General features: G+C 51.0%; 2 protein-coding genes across 4 annotated transcripts in view; one reads left to right on the forward strand and one right to left on the reverse strand.

Annotated features, from left to right (window-relative positions):
* STYXL1 (serine/threonine/tyrosine interacting like 1) overlaps window positions 1-8,886 on the reverse strand; it is a 27,908-nt gene extending 19,022 nt beyond the window's left edge. Inside the window, exons 1-2 of one of the 3 annotated variants that reach the window (XM_043915024.1) lie at window positions 8,650-8,886; window positions 174-277 (exon numbers count right to left, since the gene is read on the reverse strand). In XM_043915024.1, coding sequence (XP_043770959.1) covers window positions 174-276 — 103 coding nt within the window. In that variant the 5' untranslated portion in view covers window position 277; window positions 8,650-8,886. Of the gene's footprint in view, window positions 1-173; window positions 278-7,895; window positions 8,064-8,649 lie in introns of those variants that run through there. The other 2 variants (XM_043915023.1, XM_043915025.1) reach the window with 2 other exon arrangements.
* On the forward strand, window positions 8,102-21,366 carry MDH2 (malate dehydrogenase 2). The gene is made up of 9 exons (XM_043915022.1): window positions 8,102-8,321; window positions 12,450-12,618; window positions 14,122-14,205; window positions 14,667-14,776; window positions 16,168-16,293; window positions 18,256-18,333; window positions 19,243-19,342; window positions 19,682-19,833; window positions 21,055-21,366. The coding sequence occupies exons 1-9, from the start codon at window positions 8,256-8,258 to the stop codon at window positions 21,184-21,186; spliced, it is 1,017 nt and encodes a 338-aa protein (XP_043770957.1). The 5' UTR covers window positions 8,102-8,255; the 3' UTR covers window positions 21,187-21,366.
* The last annotated feature ends 335 nt before the right edge of the window (window positions 21,367-21,701 follow it).

Here is a 21,701-nt window from a genome sequence, read left to right on the forward strand (position 1 = left end):
TGGTCCAGTGGTTAAGAAGCCCTCTTCCAAAGCAGGGGGTGCAGGTTCGATCCCTAAGATTTCACATGCCGTGGAACAACTAAGGCCACACACTACAAAGGGAGAGTCTGCGCACTGCAGTGGAAGACCCCACCTGCCACAGCTAAGACCTGGCACAGCCATAAAGTACTTACCCAATAAACAGAGGTAGTTGGGTTCAGTTAATCTGGACAGTTTTGTGACCTGATTCAACATGTTGTAAAGCTCTGTCGGTTCACACAAAACCAAACCGGTCATCCTACAGGAAAGAATAAATAATGTATTAATAAAAGCTTAGTGGGAAAAAAAGAAAAGCTTAGTGAAATGAAAGTCACTCAGTCGTGTCCGACTCTTTGCGACTCCATGGAATTCTCCAGGCCAGAATACTGGAGGTGGGTAGCCTTTCCCTTCTCCAGGGGATCTTCCCAACCCAGGGATCAAACCCAGGTCTCCTGCATTGCGGGCAGATTCTTTACCAGCTGAGCCATAAGGGTAGCCCAAGAAAACTGGTGTGGGAAGCTTATCTCTTCTCCAACGGATCTTCCCAACTCAGGAATGGAACCATGGTCTCCTGTGTTGTAGGCAAATTCTTTACCAACTGAGCTATCAGGGAAGCCCAAAAGCTTAGCACATCTTCCTATTTTAGATGAATGACTACCAAGTCACAAAATTAAACTTTCTTAACATGTGTTCAAGGTGAAAATAATCATCAAAGTGATCAAGGAAACTTCAAAAACTTATAGTGAAGTGTGTGTGGGGGAGATAAACATTGCACACAATGCATCTGAATAAAACAGGCTGTAAAACAGTCACCAATTCATTTCTTCTTTCAGTAAATCATCACTGAATACCTACTACATGCCAGGCGCTGGAAATAACTGGTCAACTAGACCTACCCTTACGAGGATTACAGTCCAGCATGGAAAGCAGACATTGGACAAACAAATACTTCGTTAAGTAGGGAAAGCCTTATAAAAGGGTCAGCATCCAGCGCCACGGGAGGTGGCCACAGGAGGGCACCTAGTCGGTGGGCTGGGGGAGGGGTGGTCAGAGAAGGGCTATCTGAGATGTGACAGCTGAGACAGGAGGTTAGGCAAGACTTAGGCAGGTGGAGGAGACAGAGAGGATGAAGGAGGTGGGAACACTCCTGAGAGCAGGAGGGAACTTAGCACCTGAGGTTTCAAAAGGAGCCTGGGGACAGTGGTAAGAGAGTGATGATGAAGACCCTGGGGAGGCTGATGCAGGTCCCTCATGAGAGGCCTTGTGGGCTTGTTGTAAAGATCGTGGCGCTTCGTGGAAGGTGGGGCATCGCTCACTTGTACTGACAGAACTGCCCGGCCAGCCGGGGCTGTGGCTCCTGCTTACAGGGCCGCTCTTGGTTCCTGGGCACGACTGTCTCTGCGGCTCCCTGGACACTGAGCGGGGAAGGCTGGGCCTGTGCAGCAGCCTCCTGCAAGGAAGTTACCTTTTAGCCGGGGAGGGAGCAACCAGGAGCAGCCAGCAGACCTCTGCAGGCCAGTCAAGTCCAGGGACAATCTTGCTCAAGTGGACAGTTAGGGTCCACTTCAGAACTACCAGTACAATGCTCCCCAGAAAGGCTAAACCCTCGACTTGGGCCCTGGAACCTTCTCACCTCCTCCAGCACCTCAGTTCTTAGCCTCCCCACCAACATCGTCAATTTCGGTCTCCATGTCGGTCATTCCCAGTGGCACGCCAGCATCCTCTGTGCCTGTCTCTGTTCCCTTTGACAGCCGAGACCTCTCAAAAGGGATGTGTCTACACGGCCTCCACTTCCTCACCTCTGAACTCTAGTCTGAACCCCTATTGTGCCACTTATTCTTGGCTGCCTGACCTCAGGGAATGATTAGCCTTTCTATGCCTCAGTTTCTGCCTCTGTAAAATGGGGTAAAAATAGTATTGCCATTTCTGTAGAGCAAGGATAATAGTACTTGTTGTGTGTGGATCAATGAAATTACACACGGAAGACATTCTGAGCAGGGAGGAAGTGCTCAGAAATTGTTAATTATTGGTACAAACTTCTCCCCTGGAACTTCTAACCCCAAACCACAGAACCTGCTCTTATCAAGGTCATCACAAATACTCCTCCTGCCTAATCCATTTAGTCATTCCTCTGTAACCCACTTGAATGCCTCCTTCCCCAAACACTCCCCGCTCCCAGGAACCCCCACTCTCTAGGCTTCCTGCTTCCCTCTCAGATGGCTCCTATTCCAACTCTCCCCACGAGCACACCCTCAGACACAGTCATCTCCCCTCTTCTCTACCTACACTCTCACTCTGGGACAGAGCTTCTTGGCCTTGGCACCACTGATACGTGCGGCCAGGTATTTCTTGGTTGTGGGGCTGACCTGTGCACCATAGGATGTTTAGCAGGATCCCAGCCTCTACCAGGAGATGCCAGTACCAACTCCCACCCTCCAATTACAAGTGTTTCCAGACATCACCAAATGTCCCCTGCAAGAAGGGCAAAGTCCCCGTTAGTTGACAACCACCACTCCCCTAGAGTCTAGGGGATTCATCTAGTCCCTTGAATACCTCCCTGTATACCAATGACTCCCAAATCATAGCCTCTGCTTGACCTCTCCACTGACCTCCATACGCCATGTGGATGCCTGACAGGTAGCTCAAGTATAACGTGGCCAGGAAAGGTTTAAATTACAGAGGCCCACATCTCCAATATCTTCTTGTCTTTTAGTCTTCCCTGTCTCAATAAACAGCACCATTATTCACCAAGTTACTCGAGGTCACATATCTAATCCTTCATTTCCCTTCCATTAGCTCCCACCTATTAGCTCTACTACCTAAATATATTGGGCTTCCTCGGTGGCTTGGTGGTAAAGAATCTGCCTGCCAAGGTAGGAGAAGCAGGTTCAAGCCCTGGGTCAGGAAGATCCCCTGGTGAAGGAAATGGCAAACCACTCCAGTATTCTTGCCTGGAAAACCCATGGACAGAGGAACCTGGTGGGTTACAGTGCATGGGGTCCCAAAAGAGTCGAACATGACTTAGTGACTAAGCAACACCTAAATAGATATATTCCAAGCCCATCTCCAGGGCTAACATTCTAGACCAAAGTACTAGCATCTCTCTCCCAAGGACGCAATACTTCCCAATTGGGCTTCTTGCTTCTGCTTTCTCCCTATAGGCTAAACTTCACATGGCAGTCAGGGTGATCTTTGTGAAGTATGAGTTCATTGTCTTCATCTGCACTACTGTACTCACTTGTTTGCTTATTTTTATCATCAGTCTCCTCATAGTGGGATGTATGGCTCATAAGAGTGGGGACCTTGCCCTTCCTGTTCACCGCAGTATCCCCACAGTAGCCAGGACTTGTGATGCAGACCAATGTTCAATAAGCGTGTGTTTAACGAATACATTATTACTAGTCACCATTCCTGCCTTCACCAATGGGCCCATCCTGACCTAATGCCATATATCTAGATGCCACACACAGAGCCCTCCTACAGGACCTCCCAACTCATACCCCCAGGTCCTCTGCCTCTGAAAGTCCTGACCTCAGGCCATTTTGGAGCATCAGGGAAAGGGGATGGATTCTGTGTCCAGTCCCCAAACTTCATGAAGCCAACCAAAAAGCTGGCTCCTAACATACCTGGTTGATCACTCAGAGTCCATCCTCACCCTTCCACCTGCTTCTCCCCATGACAACCTCCATCTCTTCATTCACTAGTTAAGAGACTGTCTCTGGGCTTTCAGGTAAAACCTAGTCCAGCCCCAGGAAACAACTCCTTCTGACATCTCTCCTTCCCAAAGGGTGCACTCTCCCTTGCCAGGCAAGATCTGTCTCACTTGCTGGCAAACTTCAGGAGGGTCTGCACTGTCCTGACCCTAGCAGCACCCTTCTGAGAGAAGACACAGCCTTGTGAGCCACAGTGAGGAGCGCCACTGGACTGGGTGGGCAGAGGGCTGGACACAGCTAACAGCCCTTCTAGCACAACTCCAAACTTGTTTTTGTTTCTTTTTTTGGCTACACTGAGCATCATGAGGCATCATAGTTCCCTGACTCGGGATCGAACCTGTGCCCCTGGCAGTGGAAACATGGAGTCCTAATCACAGGACCACCAGGGAATTCCTGCTCCAAACTCTGAAGGGTATGAAAGGTTCTTGGCTCCACCATTTAGGTCCTAAGAATATTTTGATATTGAGCTTTTATGTAAAACCATAAAACAAATACTGATGAGGTGCTCAGCCGGGCTTGTGCCCCACCTTCTGCTCCTGACATGGGATCCTGGATATGATCAAGCTCTGAACCCAGCTTTGTTTTCACTCCCTGACCTCTGGCTGGCCTGGAGGACTGAAGGCTTTGCTCCCAACTCAGAACTGCCACCATTGGCATCTCTGCTCTTGGGGGCTGCTGGCCAGCAGCTTCAGGCTGCCTCTGTTGTCACCGGTCCACCACCTCCTAGCTGCTCTGCTGGCATGTAACTTGGGAAGCCAAATCCTTTGATGTCCAGCAGGTATGGGCCACAACTGAAAATTAAGCTATATAAACATAGTTCTCTTTTAAAATTTATGTCCCCTTTTTCCAATATTCTAGAGCCCCTAGAGAAAAATAAAACTGTCATACAGGTTGGACAGTTAACATCTTTCTAATTCTTCATTTTAGCTCCAAGGATCTGAAAGATTTAAAATACTTCACTTGAGTAAAATACTTCACTTGTGGTACAATTTTAGGATTGAAGAGAAGATAAGCTAGCACAGAATATGTGCACCTAACAGCAAAAACTTGACAGCTCGTGGCTGTGGTCCGAAGCCTATTGTAAGGAACAAAATGGTCGGTATATGTGCATGTGTATGGCTTGTGTGGGGGTGCAGCAAGGAGGGTATCAGTGTATTTCCTATATTGTGCATAAAGATATACAATGAAGAACTAGAAAAATTAATCTATAGTGATAGAAACCAGGAAGTCAGGTATTTATATTTTCTGGGGGACTGGGACATAAGAAAACTTTCTGGAATAAAGAAAATGTTCCTATAGCTTGTTATGGGTAGTGATTACAAGACTACAAACTGTCAAAACTATCAAACTACACACTTAAGATCTGTATACTGTATCATATGTAAACTACATGGCAATTTTTTTAATCCCCTGAAATATGAGGACACTTCTCTATGTTGGGTGGGGATGGCCCAATAGAGAATATGGGAGGTAGGGGTTCCCTGCCCTAGAGATGCCGACAGGGGCTGACTGACCTGGAAGGGATGGGGACAAGCCCCAGCCCCAGATGTAGCAGTGAACATGAGAATCTGACTCAAGTTCCTCTCCTATGGCCTCAACTCTCCCCTCTACAGGGACGACTTCAGCCCTGGCCTCTCTCAGGGGTTTCAATCCCATACTTCCTCTTGGAGTAATCCCCCAAGTGTCCACTAATATTTTTATGTGGACAATTCATCACCACTTCCAATTCAGCCCATCTAAAATAGAGCTCTTTACTTTTTCTCCACACAGCTCTCCTTCCACACAACTTCTCTCAGGCTGAGTTTCCACAGCACTTTTATTTAAATCCAGATGGGCACAAACAATTCTTATCAATTCTTCCCTCTCCTTCATTGGTCCCACTTCCCCATTTCTAAAACTACCATCATAACTCAGATTATTTATCATCTCCTAAGACTCTTGCAGCACAGAAGCTGCAAGAACAAGGTTAGTCTCTCAAAATACTATGGAAGATAAGCCTCCTGAACAACCTCCCTGCCCTGCACATTTTTCCCTTGGAATCTTTGACATACCAAGGTCAGTATAATCTTCCTCAAACACAGTTCTGGCGGCATCACAAAAGCCTCTGATAAACACTTGCTTCCCAAGGAATAACTCAGCTAACAGGCATAAGCCCTGCACAATCTGGGTTTTCCAGTCTTGTATCTAAAACCACTTGACTCTCCCCAAATTCAGAAACCCACTCTCAACCTGGTCAGGTGCTGGACAATTGAGAGATGACAGTACCTGACTGCACGATGCCCTCCGTTCTAGTGGTAAGATACACGGGTGAACATGGAACAAGAGAACACTGTCAGCGATACAATAAAGGACACTGTTCTCATGTCCCAACTCCCAACAGAAATTATCTGTTCACTGTCCCCTCCTCCAGGTTTTCCTTTGGGCTCTTTTCCCTTTCTTGCTCATCTGAACACTTTCTATTGTTAACTGCCCAACTCCCAGTGCCCCTTCTTTGGGAACTCCAAAGCCCATGTGTGTGGATCTCTCCCTCCTGTGGAGCTGAATGGTCTCACTCTGGCTCTTCTTTTACATCTCAGCTTAGAGGTTTCGTCCTCCAAAGTCCTCTCTCACATAGCCCCCACCTCCACCCCAAATCTGAGTTAGATAGACCTCCTTTGTGAAGGAAAGCAACAGGGCTCAAAATAGCCTGGAGTTAAAACTCCCCTCCAATGGTGGGGTCTTCCCCACCATTCTATACAGAACAAAGAACTCCCCGCCCCCCCCCTCGCCCCCCGAAGGAAGGAATGGACATTAAGATTGATTACGTCCAGCTCCCAGCCGGTCCCAGTCTCGGCTGGTCTCAGGAATTCCTTGCCCCAGTTGTTAAAAGTTAACTAATCCAAACAATCTTGAAGAAAAACAGACCCCTCAAGACAATGTATTTCCGCATCTATGTTGCCTATATATACCTCCTCTTTTCTCCACTTAGGGCAGCAACTCACTCATCTGACTGCTGCCCCTTCTCTCCTCATTAAAGGTCATCTGTTCCTGTAGAGTATCGGTCTCATTCTTTCTCCAAACCTCGCTTTCTCTGATTCCCTTAACCTACACTTTGTGTTCCCACAGCCCCTCCTAATTCTCTAGTGTTGCCCATGTCATGCTGCTTGCAATGTACCTGCCTCCCTCACTAGACTGACTGTGAGCTCCTTAAAGGCAGAAAATGTGTGGATCCTTGCTCACCTGTGAAGCAAGTGATCTTAGTAGCTCAATGAACGAATGGAAAGGAGGCAGGAAAGAGTAAGCCCGTCATCACGCACGCCCTCCTACTTATATGTTCGACAGCACTTGGGCTAACTGCTCTTTTTCACCTCCTGCTTCCCCGTTCCCAAGTAGGCTGTCATTGGTTCCCCCTCACTGGGTTTGCACACTTCTCCAAGGTAACAGCCTGCAACACACCTACCTGCCCCACTTGACCCTGAGCTTTTTTTTTTTTTTTTTTTGACCCTGAACTTTTTGAGGGCAGGGAGGTCTCTGCACCCCCAGAAAAGAGCAGCAGGGCAAAGGAAGCTTCTAAGTATGCTGATACATTTGAATGGTAAACTTCTAATGAGCAAAAACCATGTCTTGACTTTCTCTGTGGTGGACTCTGAACAAATCCACTTTAACTGTGCTCAACATGGTTTCTTGGCTCCTAAAGCGGAAACAACGTGACCAGGTGGACAGCACGGCTGGGCCGACCAGAGGTGAAGGGACAGCGTGACTTTGCAAGTTCTATCACCTGGATACCTGTTACCGCATCTATAACCTCTAGCGATGAGTCAGTGCTCAGGCTCTGTCATTTCTCGGGAGTGGTGTCCCTAAAGCTTTGTAAACTTAACAGAAGGTCCTGGGCATCGGGAGAGACGACAAGTGGGCGGACTGTGTGTGATCAGGGGTGGTGCACAGGAACGACAGATTAGAGGAGCCCCCATCCTCCACCTCAATCCCGGGGCTCTCAACCTCCGCTCCCCCATTTCCTTTCCAGAGCTTTCCAGAGCTCGAAGCCCCTCCAGTCCCCAGGGACAAGATGGGTGGGTTTGGCTGAACTGGCGCAGGGGAAGGATGGCTCAGATCGCACCCATTCCGTCGGGCCTCCGACCTGACCTCGGCCGGTCCCCCTGTCAGAGCCTCTGTCTGGGGCCCCACCTGCAAAATGGCTCCTCTAAGGCTCTCCAAGCCTACAGCCCGTCTTCTTCCACCTCTCGAGTGCGGACTCTCCCTCCCACTCTGACCGCGTCTGCCTCACGGGCCGCACGCAACACGACCCGCGTTATGACCCAGCTCAGGGCTGCGCTCCCGGTAGCACCCTTCAGCGGACCTCCCCTAAAGCCCGGATGTGGCCGAGACACCGCGAGAGCTGGGATGTGGGGGCGCCGGAAGCAGCGCCGCTCTCGCGAGACAAGGCGGAGCAGAGCCGGGAGGTCTTGTGCAGTGTGGAGGTCGTTGGAGTCACTTGTCTGCTGACAGCTCTTTCGCCCGCCTGTCCGCGCCCCGCCCGCCCCAGCCATGCTTTCCGCCCTCGCCCGGCCTGCCGGCGCCGCTCTCCGCCGCAGCTTCAGCACCTCGGCCCAGGTAGGCCCTGCGAGGGGCAGCCTGCAGGTGGAGGCTCCCCGGCCTAGGCCACGTGTGTTCCTGGCTCGCGAGCAGCCTTGACCCCCGGGTCAGTCAACTTGGACCGCAGAGCCGCCCGGAGCAGACCCAAAGTTGGTTCGGTTGGGTCGACCCTGATTCCGGGCGAGAGGTGCGGGGGAGAAAGTCCCGGAGTCAGGGAGGTGGGAAGTAGTCCAGCTCCAGTACCGGGGCGCTTCTCCGAGCCTGCCAGTTCACCCTCAGAGTCTGCTCTTGACCTGTGCTCCTTAAAGCTTGAGAAGCCAGGGCTGTAGGGGCTGAAGTAACTTACCTTCCGTAGTATTTTGAGAGACCAACCTTGTTCTTGGAGCTTCCGTACAAGCACTTGTGTAATTTTTAAGTTCATAGTGCAGACAGAGCTACCCAGGGTAGAACACTGGTCCAAGGTTACACAGCCTTTTGGCCAGAGGATTAAAATTACCCTCTCCTGACCACTGTAATTTTTTTTTTTTTTTTTGGATCACCAAACCTTCTCTCTAAGAACCCGAAGACTCTGCTTCCTCTTAAAGACCTTTTGAAGGCTGCTTCCTGCGGTTGGGAGGCCTGGGCCTGGCTTGGCCTGGGATTACTTAAGCCTAAACTATTTTTAGCCGTCTCAGGCAGCGATTCTCACTCTGGTGTGTGTCAGAATCACCAGAATACTGATAAAGATCAGAGACAGAGCGTCAGTGAAGGAGGTAGGACCTGCTGGGCCTGTTTTTACCAAGTGCCCCAGGTGATTCTAATACAACCCAACTATGAGAACCCTGGAATGCCCACATCGCCTAAAAGGGAGGTAATTGTTAAAAATGAGGTTCTGCATTTTTTACCCTCCGCCCTTCAGACCAGTCTCCTGTGTGTTCAGTTCATTTGGAAAATAAATAGACATATAAATACCTTTGAGTATCTTCTTGCCGAGAACTGTGTTGGGTGCTGCAGGTGATACCAGGATGAGTGAGAAGCGGCACTTATGCCAAAAGTGAGTAAACTTAGCACCCATAGGACCGGTGGAGGTGTTGAACAGTGACAATGAGGAGTAGGGGAAGGGAACTAACTGGAGATAAGACGGGGATTTGCTGCTATGATTTCATGAGGGGTATTGAGAGAAAGAGGAACATGGAGAAAACCAAGGATTTGGATTTCGGAGTTGAGTTACTAAGGTAGGAAAAACTGCTCGGAAAGAGTGATGGGAGTTGGGTGTGGTATTAATATTGGGAGCTCAAGTTTGGATAGATTGAGTTTTAAATGCCTATTAGACATACAGACAGAGTCATTTACAAGGCAGGTGTATAAGTCAGAAAGATGAACTTGAGCCAGATGGTACATCGGCCTAGAGGCTTTAGATCCCGTGTCCTTAACAGAAAAAATGGAATGAGCATTCAACCTCCATGTATTTATGTCTCTGTGTGTACTATTGTTCTAATATATATATAATATAACACAAGAAAGAAATTTAAAAACAAGCTGTTCAAGTCTGTTATACAGACTTTAAAAAGCAAACTTGTGGAGGAAGTGTACTATATATCCATTTTCAAAGCCCATTGCTAAATGGTGTGCCAAACAGTGGAAAAGGATGTCAAATCTGGCAACAGCTTGTTTAGGAAGAGATCATGAGCTGTCCTGCAATACCAGAGATTCTCATCTCACTGTAAAGATCCCATCATTTACAAGTTATGTTTTTATAAATATTAGCCGAGCTGATGAAACCTTATACAAAAAATAACATGGCCTCATTCCACTGAAAGTGTGTTGTATTCATCTTGCTTGTCACAGGGGACTGATTGATCCAAGGACCCTAGTTGAGGACACCAGGTCTGTCTGTTTCTTGGTAGATATTAATTCTTTACCTGTTAGATAAAAATTAAGACATAATCTTTGACATTTACATCCTGCACACCAAGGGGACTGTATTGTGCTCCCCGTGTTGAAACCCTGGTCAGTCATGGGAGCCAGGCTGAGAAATCTGGGCATGAGGAATTTGAGAGGATTTTTGAGCAAGGCAATGATGAAAACTTTGAATTTAGGGGAGGATGGTTGAGAGGTAGAGCTGAGGACCTAAGTTAGACAGTGGAATCAGAATGGAAATCAGGGGCAGGTTAGGAAGATGTTTGAGATGCCAGCTCCTTTGTGTCTTAACTGGGTTTCTCTAATAAGGAAAGAGGCAGGAGATAGGAATAAAGGTTTGAATGTGGGTGAACACAGGTGCCACTTGGGGACAGGGATGGGAGAGGTAGCGAGGATAAATTTATTTACACAGTTGGGTTAGTGAGACCAGTGGAATGCCTAACAGAACTGGAGACGTGGAGTTGGAATCTGGGAGTTCCTGGGATTCGGGACAAGGTGTGGGGGTGATCATTGAAGGTTCAGAGGTGGGTGAGATTCCAGACTTCAAGTTCTGGGTGGTTGGTCCAGCTAGTTTTCTGTGAAGTCAGGGGTCCAACTTAAAAAAAAAAAAAAAAAAAAAAGGAGACTCTGTCGTGTCGTCGCTGCTGGCCTTTCAGGCTCTGGTAAGAGAGCATATCGCTGGAGGGGAGGGGATCGTTGAGTCTGCAGTGAGGTTTTTTTTTCCTTCTAGTCGGATGCCAGTCCAAATCTCTACATTTTTACTTCCTACAAATTCTCCTGTTCTTTTCTGAACACTGGATCTCCTTCATGAACTTTGACCCTGTCTGGTTTGGGAACCCCTTACAGTGCTCCTGTTTCTGGCATTTCTGCCCCTCATTGTCGAATGACAATGGAAAAGGCCATTTTCCTCCTGGAAAAGACCAGAATCCTGGCCTTGCATTATCTTTGGCTTTCTTTTTCTAGAACGTGTGTCTAGTGGGTAGGTCTCCCTGTGCGCCGCGAATCCCTTATGGAACCTGGGAGGATAAAATATAAAGAGTAGACAACAGATGCCCTGGTGCCAAAGAAGAGAAAATTAAACTTGGGTCCCTGAAGTCAAACCAGTTGAATCCATATGGCAAGGTGTTGACATTTGTTAAGGCAAGTGATCATTCACCCCTCAAAACTCTGCTGTTACTCTGCTGCTTGCTCCCTCAGCATTTGGGTTTAGAGGACACTTATAAAATTAAGTAACCAATCTCAGAAGCTTATATTTGATGGGTATTCTCTTTGGAATCAGCTTTTCACTCCAAGAACAAGGATATGTATGTTCAGTCTCACTGCTGTAGGCTGTTTTGGTCTCACATGGGAGCAAAACGAAAAAAAAAAAAACCTGAATTCGAATCTTACTTGTAGTATATGCCCTTGCAAGTTTTAATTTCTTCAAGCAGATCACACTGTGCGTCAGGTGGTTTTTTGAGTTTGTTTTGGTTTGTTTTGGTTTGCTGGGTTTGGTTTTGTTGACAGAAGCCCATTATTGCTGGCTTCCGTCGCTGTGGAACGCAGCCTGCAGCCGTGGTGTAGATGCTGCCCTCCAGGACTGTGCACCGGCCTTGGAGCGCCCACGGCTGCTCTTTTCTCAGATTGTCTTCTTCCTGGCCTGCCTGCCAGGATAGGCCCTCCTTCTCGTTTGTGAGTCTAGACTGGAGACAGCCTCCCTGAGGTTGGCTGGGGTTTGGGTTAGGCCCTGCGCGAAACCTAGAGGAAAGAGTGCCTCTTGTGTGAGGGGAGTGAGCTTTAGGGCAGGCCTTCGCTTCAGGACAGCTCTTTGCCCTCAGCTCCTGGGCATCTCATGCCTGGCCGCTCAGGTGCTGACCAGGGTCTGATTCACTCCTACAGCCCCCAGGTCCAAGCGCTGGCCCAGTGATAGGATTTCATAAATGTTTGTTTATAGGTTTTAAAACCTCACGTTGCAGGAGAAGCTTCTGTTAGCAGCCCAGCAGCCGAGTGAGTAGTTAGCTCGTCTCTCGAGGGTATGGGAGAAGTGTGCCCTGACCCTCACAGCATCTGGAGGCACAGGTCCCCCCATTTTCCTGAGGCATGCCCTGAACGTCCGGAAGGCCTTAGGGGTGGTAGGAATACTATCACCTCTTCGTTTGGTACCACTACAGTAAAAGAGGCCAGGGGCCAAGGTCTGCGGTTTTCACCATGTGAATCCTGTTAATGCTGATTCCCTCTTCAAAGTTCTGTCTGTGTGCCTCTTTCTAGAACAATGCTAAAGTAGCCGTGCTGGGGGCTTCCGGAGGAATTGGGCAGCCGCTTTCGCTTCTTCTGAAGAACAGCCCGCTGGTGAGCCGCCTGACCCTCTATGATATCGCCCACACGCCCGGAGTGGCCGCCGACTTGAGCCACATCGAGACCAGAGCGACCGTGAAAGGTGCTGGGCTCACTGACCCCATGGACCGTTCATCTCTTCTCCCCAGTAGTCCAGGATCCAGGTTTAGAGTGAGATTCTTGGGTGGAACTAGGTGTTCAGAGACTTGGGGTTTCCGTGTCCATTATAGAATTAAATTTTATAAATTAGTGCAGCTTTTTGGACTTGTCTCTAAAAATGCAAGCAGTGTCTTTCAGAAAAACAACAGTGGCCTGATGTTCCCATTTAAAATTTTTTATAATTTAAAATAATAGGAGTGTAGGGGTAGGGGGAGCCTCCTGCAGGGACATGGGGCGGTAAGCGGTACTGTCCCTGGTGTGCTGCCTGTGCCTTCTGGGCCGGGCCATCCCTCCACCCCAGGGCTTCCTCCGCCAGCCTCTTCAAAGCACAGCCACTTAGGGAAATCTGAAATGAACATAGGTATATTATCCAAGAAGTCGTTCATAATCACATACAGTTATATATAGCCTGCTCATTTAACCTTCACATTATAGCAGCGTTTATCTGCGTCACCAGATTCTTGGTAAAATCATTTTTAAAGAGGTATTCTAAGTTATAGCTTATTTATTGTTATACCCATGCTGTTGGCCACTGGGCTGTTTTGTGTTGCGCTGTATTACAAATATTTCTGTAAGCTGTGATAAGCATCTTTTTATCTTTACATTTTGTTCCTTAGGATCCTAAAAGTAGAATGAGTAGGTCCTGCTGTGATGCAGCTTTTACTTTAGAATGTCAGATTGCTGTGCAGGAAGCTTGTACTGCTTCCCGTCTCTGCTGATGGTGTTTGCACGTGTCCTCGGTGGGTGTAGACACCCCAGGAGGTTGACTTGTCAGGTCACATGCTTGTGTGCCTGCCAAGGTCCCTGTGCACTAGTTTGCTTGCTTTCTCTTGGGCTGTGTGTTTTAGAGTTTCCAGAAGCACACTCAACAGGGAACAGTCAAATCCAAGCAGATTTTGGTCATTGGAGCCAATTCCCCTGAGATGTTTGAAAGTGAACCTTCTTCTCCACAGGTGATAGGAGTAAACAAAGTCAATGCTAATATGTCGAGTCCCTGTTTATCATGGCAGGGATTCTCTCTCCTGGCCTCCACGGCACCTTCTGATCTGACCCCAAAGTGGAGCTTTTGTTAGGATGACCGTGACGTGGAATAAGCAGCTCTTACTGGGAGCTGAGCAGGGCTCAGAGGTGCTGGCAAGTCGTGTCAGATAAGGCCAAGTGGCTGACTTGGATGGTTATTCCGTTCTGTACGGGGGCTGGGCCATAGAGGCTGGGGGAAAGTGGAGTGAAAGGAACTGTCCTGCCAACTGGAGTCATCCAGACCATGGCGGTAGTTCTCAAGGAGAGGAACCCCTTCACAGATAGCCCTTCCATCCTGTCTTGAGGCCTGTGGTCAGATTTGGACCTGGGTGGGGCTGTCCTCCTGGGCTCTGTCTGCGTAGATGTGCTAGCCTCTGTGGGTCAGAAACTGTGAAACTGCTCGCTTGAGTGTTTGTTTTTTTTCCAGGCTACCTTGGACCTGAGCAGCTGCCAGACTGCCTGAAGGGCTGCGATGTGGTGGTCATTCCAGCAGGAGTCCCAAGAAAACCAGGTGTGTGTTGAAAGCCTTGCCTAGCGTCTCCCTGGAAATCAGCTGAGGATGTGGTTTTCCTTGAAAAACGGAGCTGGTCTTTTCTCTGCTGCAGAAGAGATTCCAGGCTCCCACATGCCGTGGGATGCAGACAGAGCCCTGCACAGGTCACTGGGTCGCCTCGCCCAGTCTCTTGGGTTTTCTGCACAAAACGCCCTTTTCTCCACGCACCTCTGCCTTGGAAGGCTTACTGATCCTCCTCGGGAATAACCCCCCTCTCTCCCCTCCCCATGCTCCACCCGCAGCGACCTCTGTCTTGGCACTTGTCACACTGGGCCGTTTTCCCTACAAGATGGGTTTACTTGTCAGGGACCCTGTGCCACCCATGTTTGAGTTTCATAACAATAAACACACAGCACTCGGCACATGTTTGGAAATTCATCCTGTGGTTTATGAACAATATTGAATTGGATTGTTCTCAGGTATGACCCGAGATGATTTGTTCAATACCAATGCCACGATTGTGGCCACCCTGACCGCTGCCTGTGCCCAGCACTGCCCGGAAGCCATGATCTGCATCATCTCAAATCCGGTGAGTGCCCACCACTGGCAGGTGGGCGGCTGCAAGTGCCGCGTGGAAGTTCAGTGTGCAGCTGTGCTTAGAGTGGAGAATAAGCGGGTTGATGTGCTGAAGTGGATAAAGGGGATGAATACCGAGACGCCCTTAAATTTATTTCCTGAGGATTCTTTCTGGCCTACACCATGTGAGTTGTAACCTGGATTTCCCATCAGCCGTGTGCCTTTGGGCAGGTCACTTCCCCTCTCAGTATCTTAGTCCCTCCACCTGGAGAAAGGTCCGTTCCTCAGGCTGCCTGTTAACTCCTTTTATTGTGCTCCACTCAGGCTTTGCAGTTCCCGCTGCTCCGGCCTCCTCTCCCTCCTCACACTCACACCTGATCACATACACAGCCACCCCCACCCGCCCCTACCCAGGCCCTGCTCGCTGGTTTTTGTAGGAAGCTTGTTCCTCAGTTCAGAAACTCCGGGTTGGGTGCTGTGTCCCCCCAAGAAGTCAGCTAGGGCTCGCATCCCCACCCCAGCAGGGCCCCTGGTTGCATTTGACAGCAGCCTCCTCTGTCCCTCCCTGCTGATTGAATCTGGACTCTGGTCTCCGAGTACGAGAAGGACCTGGGTGAAAGTGCGGTGACACTGGCCACGGGTGAACACCCAGAGCTTGTGACCAGGGCCTCTGAGAAGAGGGTCCTGCCCTCTGCAACCAGCTCCCCTTTCCTCGGGGGCCACGGGCCAAAAGTTGTTGGAGCTGATTAACCGTTACCTGATATAAATCTTGCTGGTTTTGTCTTATTTTTTTCATGTACCAGGTAATATGTTAAGCATTTGCCGTGTATTAAGACTGTTAACCTTCATAGTAACCTCATGAGGTAGTTGTCTTCCAGTTTTACAGATAAAGAAACTGAGTCCCAGGGAGTTGCCGTAACTTGCCCAGGGTTATGATGCAGAGTGCCAGAGCTGGGACTTGGCCCTGGGCCATCTGAGCTTGTAGCCCTGTAGTAGGCTGTTTTTTGTTTTTTTTTAAAGAATGGTCTTAAAAAAAAAAAAAAAAAAAAGAATGGTCTTTAGGGCCTAAGGCCCAGCTGGAGCAGAACTTGGCCTGTGGAGCCTTCCTCCCATTTTTAAGTTAACTGTTGAAGGATTACTTGCGCATGTGAACACTGGGGTCGGAGGTCACCAAGGGGAAGAGTGCCTGCAGCAGTGAAGGGCGTCTTCTTTCACTGGGCGGGGGGCGAGGGGACGAAGCAGTCTTTTAGAGTAGGAGGCCTTCCATGCTGAGGCTCAGGTACCAGACAGGGCAACTTATTGTGGCACCTTCAGGCCTGCTAATAGTCTGATGAGTTTTCCTTCTGTCGCATGGCTCTGCTCTCAGAATGCAGGCGAATTGTGCCTTTCTCTTGGATTTACTAGGTTAACTCCACCATCCCAATCACAGCGGAAGTTTTCAAGAAACACGGAGTGTACAACCCCAATAAAATCTTCGGGGTGACAACCCTGGACATTGTCCGAGCCAATGCCTTTGTCGCAGAGCTGAAGGTAAGAGCTGCATCGGACATCTTTCACGCGGCCTTTCTGATCCTCCATGTCCATCCTTGGCTCACTGATGGGTGTGGAAGACACCCGGGCCCTGAGAGATCACGTGTAATCTGAGGGTGGTGTTAAAGGTCTTCATAGCTCACCTCCTTCATGGGAAGCAGCTCTCACATTTTTGTGGGGAATGCAGACGGCGGATGCCTGCGGGCTGAGACTGGCCGGCCCCTGCGTGTACCAGCCCGGCCTCCCTGCGCCACCCAGGGTGCAGGCTTTCCCGGGGTTTCTCGCTGGCTGGAAGCGGGTTGTGCTCCTCATACTCTCTGCCGCTGATAACTGGCCTTCGCAGGATTGACCTGCTCATCGTTAGGCAAATGATAAGATCAGCAAGCAGGAAGGGCTTGGGCGAGCTCCTGAGATGGTGTCAGCGTTGTTACCCTGGGTCTGTGTCCTGATTCGCTCCTGCTCGGGAACCGGTAGTGGCTTAGACTCCTCTGTGCTCCCGCCAGCTGCCAGCTTCTTCCTGAGCTGCCAGACCCGTCCTGGGGTGGGTGTGGCACCAGCGCTGGGTCCAGAGTCCTTGGTGTGTTTCGCAACTCGCTGTCTAATCTCCCTGGTTGTGGACCCTGCAGAGCCACTTCCTCCCTCCCCAGTAAACGTCCCTCTTGAGCTTCAGGCCATTTGTTGTGACTCTGCAGAGGAGGGTTCCCATCCAGCCTCCCACCATTTAGGAATAATTGTCGTGCACGTGGCCTGGTGAGAAGGGCTCGCACAGGATTTGACCTCCATCTTCCGCCCCTGCGCCCAGCACCTCTCTCCAGGATGTGGATGGCATGGTGCCCGCACAGTCATTCTTGCTGTGGCGTGTTCCTCAGGCTGTGTTCTCCATGTGGGGGCAGATATTGAGACATGGCCCCAAGGCCTGGGAGCTTTATGGAGTGAAGTGGAAAGAGACACTTTAATTCCGGAGACAATGAGTTTGAGCAAACTCTGGGAGACAGTGAAGAACAGGGGAGCCTGGCAGTCTGCATCCATGGGGTCGCAAAGAGTTGGACGCGGCTGAGCGACTGAATGACAATTCCGGAGACAGTTGGATTGGATAACCAGTTCAGCACGTGTGTTTGGAGTGAGATTGTTGGTACCATGTTCTTGTGCCCAGCCTGGCACCCTGCTCCGTCAGCCCTCTGCTGCTGGGCCCGCCCACCCTTGTGACTGGGCTCCCCTTGCTGGGTGAAGCAGGTTCCTAACTCAGGGCATCTCTCTTTAGCAGCCAGAGCATTAGGGGACTGCTCACCCTCCTCCTATAACTCCCACCAGCATCTTTTTCTGTGATAAGTAATACCTGAGTTGCAGATTCTCGGGGGGCATGATGCCTCAGGTTTAACAAGTGAATCAGCCATCCCAACAAGCCACGCTTAATGAACTGCGGTGTCGTGACCCCTTTCCACTTGGTTCCCTCCTTTCGGTCCCAGTCACTGAGTTGACAGACTTCTCACCCCTGGCTTTTCTAGAATCTCGCTTTCATGCGAGGGGAAGAGAATCTGCTTTGTTCACGGTGAACACACTGTGGGCATGTGAGTCTGGGCTAACAGGCGTGACAGCAGGTGTGGGAAGGAGGGCTGTCGTCCTCTGATCCCAGGAAGCTGTCAGACCGAGGGGGACCCGCTGGGACCCTCCAGGGAGGCAGTTTCCAGCCCGTTGTGGAGGGAAAGCCTCACAGTGTCCTCGCCAGATGCCAAGGTCCTGCTCGCTGCGCGTGCTCAGGCTGGTGTCAGAGCGTGCGGGCGCGGGGGTGGTGGGAGAGGTGAGCGCGGCAGGAGTCACCCGCCGGCCTCTTGCCCGGCTTCTTTGTTTTGTTCTTGAGTTTTGTGGATATTCCCAGTGTTGGTGCTTCATGTGCATATGACGTGTTTGACACTCAAAGTGCTTGTATAAAAACTAATCCGACTTCACGCTTTTCCTGACCAGGATTTGGACCCCGCCCGAGTCAACGTGCCCGTCATCGGTGGCCACGCTGGGAAAACTATCATCCCCCTGATCTCTCAGGTGCATGTCACACGTGTGTGTCTCCTCGCCCGGAGGCCCCCAGACCACGCGCGCCCTTCAGAGGTCGTCGGTGGGGCCCTGGGGCAGGCAGACCTCACCCTCCGTGGTGGCTTTGAAAGGATTCCTACTATGGATGCAGCCCCACCCCACTTGTCTGGGGGCCTCCTGATGGCCTGGGGGCTGTGGGAGTGAGTGTGGCCAAAAGGTGTTAGGACGGCCAGCTCCCACACACGCTGAAAACTGCTGGTGGAAGCACCCGCTGCCTTCCCGATTAGGTCAGAGCAGGCAAGGCTGCCTTGTATAAAAATGAGGAGAGACAAGGTAAACACCCCCAGGAACGAGATAAATCACCTCATGACCTCGGAAGAAAATACTGAGGAAACACTTTGTAACCTGAATTGATGGACATCCCACAGAGTGGGCATTCAGTGCCCTTGACTGCTGTCATGAAAGACGGGAGGGCGGAGGGAGCAGTCAGAGGCGAGATCCCTGAGTGCCGTGGGCCCTGCCAGGACCCTGAACAGCAGAGGGAAGTAGGGGGCAGTTGGTGACTGGTGAGTAAGGTCTGTGGTCTAGTTCATCATGCGTGATACTAATTCCCTGCTCTTCATAACTGCATCCTGGTTACGTAAGATATTAACGTCAGGGTAAGCCGGGTGAGGAAAATCTTCCTGCTATTTTTATAGCATTTCTATAAGTCTAAAATTAGTCCAAAAAAGAGCAAGTTTTTTAAAAAAAATGAGTAGGGATCTCACCTCACCTCCCAACAAAGTCAGCTTTTTCTGTCAAGAAAGTGTCTTAAGTTCCCATGTGGCCGCGATGCCCGGCCCCCACGGGACGGGGGCCAGGAGGGCATGGGGCCTTGGAGCCCGGGCCCGCTCATGTGCTCCCTGTGCCTTCTGCTTGCAGTGCACCCCCAAGGTGGAATTTCCCCAGGACCAGCTGACCACCCTCATCGGTCGGATCCAGGAAGCCGGCACAGAGGTGGTCAAGGCGAAGGCTGGAGCAGGTAGGTCTCAGGGGCAGCCCCGGGCCCTGGTTAGAGTCTGTGCTGAAGACGTGAGCACCTGGCAAGGAGCAGGGCCTTTTCTCAGTCTCACATCCGTCCGCTTGGCACGCCACCCCCGTCAGAGGGCAGCTCAGCCTGCCGGTGGCGTGGAGCAGCGTCTGAGGTCAGCAGAGCTAATTCCGTGCCGTTCCTGCATCTGTCAGGTCAGGGAATGCTGCTGTCCATTCCCGGTGACTAGAAGGCTGGAGGTCACGCAGGTGGACTTTCAGCCGGCGGGGGAGCGCGCCTGGATCTCTAGGTCACGACGCTGACGTGGCTCACCCGCCTGTATCCTCCTAGGCTCTGCCACCCTGTCCATGGCATACGCCGGAGCCCGCTTTGTCTTCTCCCTCGTGGATGCGATGAACGGAAAGGAAGGAGTCGTCGAGTGCTCCTTCGTTAAGTCCCAAGAGACGGACTGTCCGTATTTCTCCACACCGTTGCTGCTGGGGGTACGTACCTGGGGGCCGGGGCTCAGCTGGAAGGAGGAGCGTGTTCTGTAGTGGAGAGCCAGCTGCTCCACCCGGAGCCTTCGCTCCATGACTCGAATGTCCGTGACCAGGGGCCGTCCCCGCTCCCCTGGGGGGTAGAGGCGCCCCCGAATCAGGAGCAGGGAGACACCTCTGTCTGGGGGCCTGACGGGCTCTCACGGCTCCAACAGCTGGTTGGCAGCGACCACCAGGGCAGCCATCCTAACGGGACCCTCGTGTCCCGAGGCGGCCCGCGGACGGCTGCCGGTAGCAGCTTTCCCACGCCAGCCTGCGCTTGTCTTGAGCCCAGGGCCCGCCGAGGCCTGGACCGCTGTTAGACGTTCAGTGCTGGCGTTCCTGGGCCGCTCAGACAGGGCCCTTCTAGTCAAGTTGACAGCTTCAGCCAGGCTGGTCTGGGGCAGCTGTCTGGTCTGCTTGGCTCCTCCCGGGTGTTCAGGGAGCAGCTTTCCATGTCTCCGCCGTTGGCACCTGCTGGCCTCAGGCTGGTGTGTGCTCGCCTTCCTCTCATGCCCAGAAGAAGCCCTTCCCATAGCCCCCTGGTGTCCACAGTCCCCGGGACTCACCCTGAAGAGGTTAGTTCTGGAACCCATTGAGCAGGTGTGGCATGTTGAAGCCCATGGGCTGATGGTTCCGACCAGGGAGCGTCAGGCGGCCTGGAGGCCAGGCTGCTCTCTTCCTAATACCCAGCGTTTACCTACTTACTTACATTGGGTTCAGGTGGACATTTAAGTGTTTCTTCAGTCCTTAACCAACTTGGGAAAGAAACTAGCTCCCCGAAGTAAGCTCTGTGTTGGGAGAATAACTCGTGTTACTAATTATTGAATTCTTTGTGCACCAGCTGACCCAGGTTTGTCCTCACAGCCTTCTGTGAGGTGGATGAGGAGACAGACTTGGCGTTTGAGCGCCCGGGCTGTGCTCACAGCGAGTTCCGGGGCCTGGCTCCCAGCCCGGGGCTGGCTGATGGAAGCCTGAGTTCCCGGCACGGCTCACAGCCGTCCCTTCCCACCCCGTCTCATCCCATCCCCGATGTGTGTGACTCCCTCCGCAGGCTGCCCAAAGCCACCGGCCGCTGGTGTAGACAGGCTAGGCAGGGCTGGCAAAGTTACAAGCAGGCTCTTCTGTAACAAACTCGTTCAGGGAAGCTTTATTGTAAAATGTTACCACCTCCCCTCTCTCCTTCAGAAAAAGGGCATCGAGAAGAATCTAGGCATCGGCAAGGTCTCCCCTTTTGAAGAGAAGATGATTGCTGAGGCCATTCCTGAGCTGAAAGCCTCCATCAAGAAAGGAGAGGAGTTTGTCAAGAACATGAAATGAGAAGGCGCTTAGTGAGCAGTCGGTCTCCTTAACTTATTAAGGCATCATGTCACTGTAAAGCTGTTGCAGATACTTTTGTTGTTTCAATTTGCTTGGTTGAGGAAGATTGTATTAACGAACCACCCCTTCCCAATCTCGGTCAGTCTGTCGGTGCATCAATAAAAGCAGGCTTTGATTTTCTTTTTCAAGGTCTCCTCCAGTTAAATACTGTGATTTCTTCCCCGTTAGAATCTACTGCAGGGTGTCTGTCTGGCGTCTCTCCCATCACGAGTCAGAACTCCATGTTATTTAAAATTTAGACTGAAGCATCGTGGTCTCCTCAGTAGCTTCAGGTCTAAAATCTCGATCAGTAACTGCTTCTCCCAACCCTGCGTTGTGAGCGGTCACACCCTGGGGCGTGGGAGCTGGGGGAAGGGCCCACTCAGGCTTGATTCCTCTGCGTCCTCTCCTCTGCTGGTTGCCTGTCAGTGGCCGCCGCCAGGCCGCTATCTCCTGTCCCGTTGGTTTTCTGGCCC

The sequence above is a fragment of the Cervus elaphus genome, chromosome 10 (genome assembly GCF_910594005.1).
Source record: "Cervus elaphus chromosome 10, mCerEla1.1, whole genome shotgun sequence".
In the NCBI taxonomy this organism is placed as follows: domain Eukaryota; kingdom Metazoa; phylum Chordata; class Mammalia; order Artiodactyla; family Cervidae; genus Cervus; species Cervus elaphus.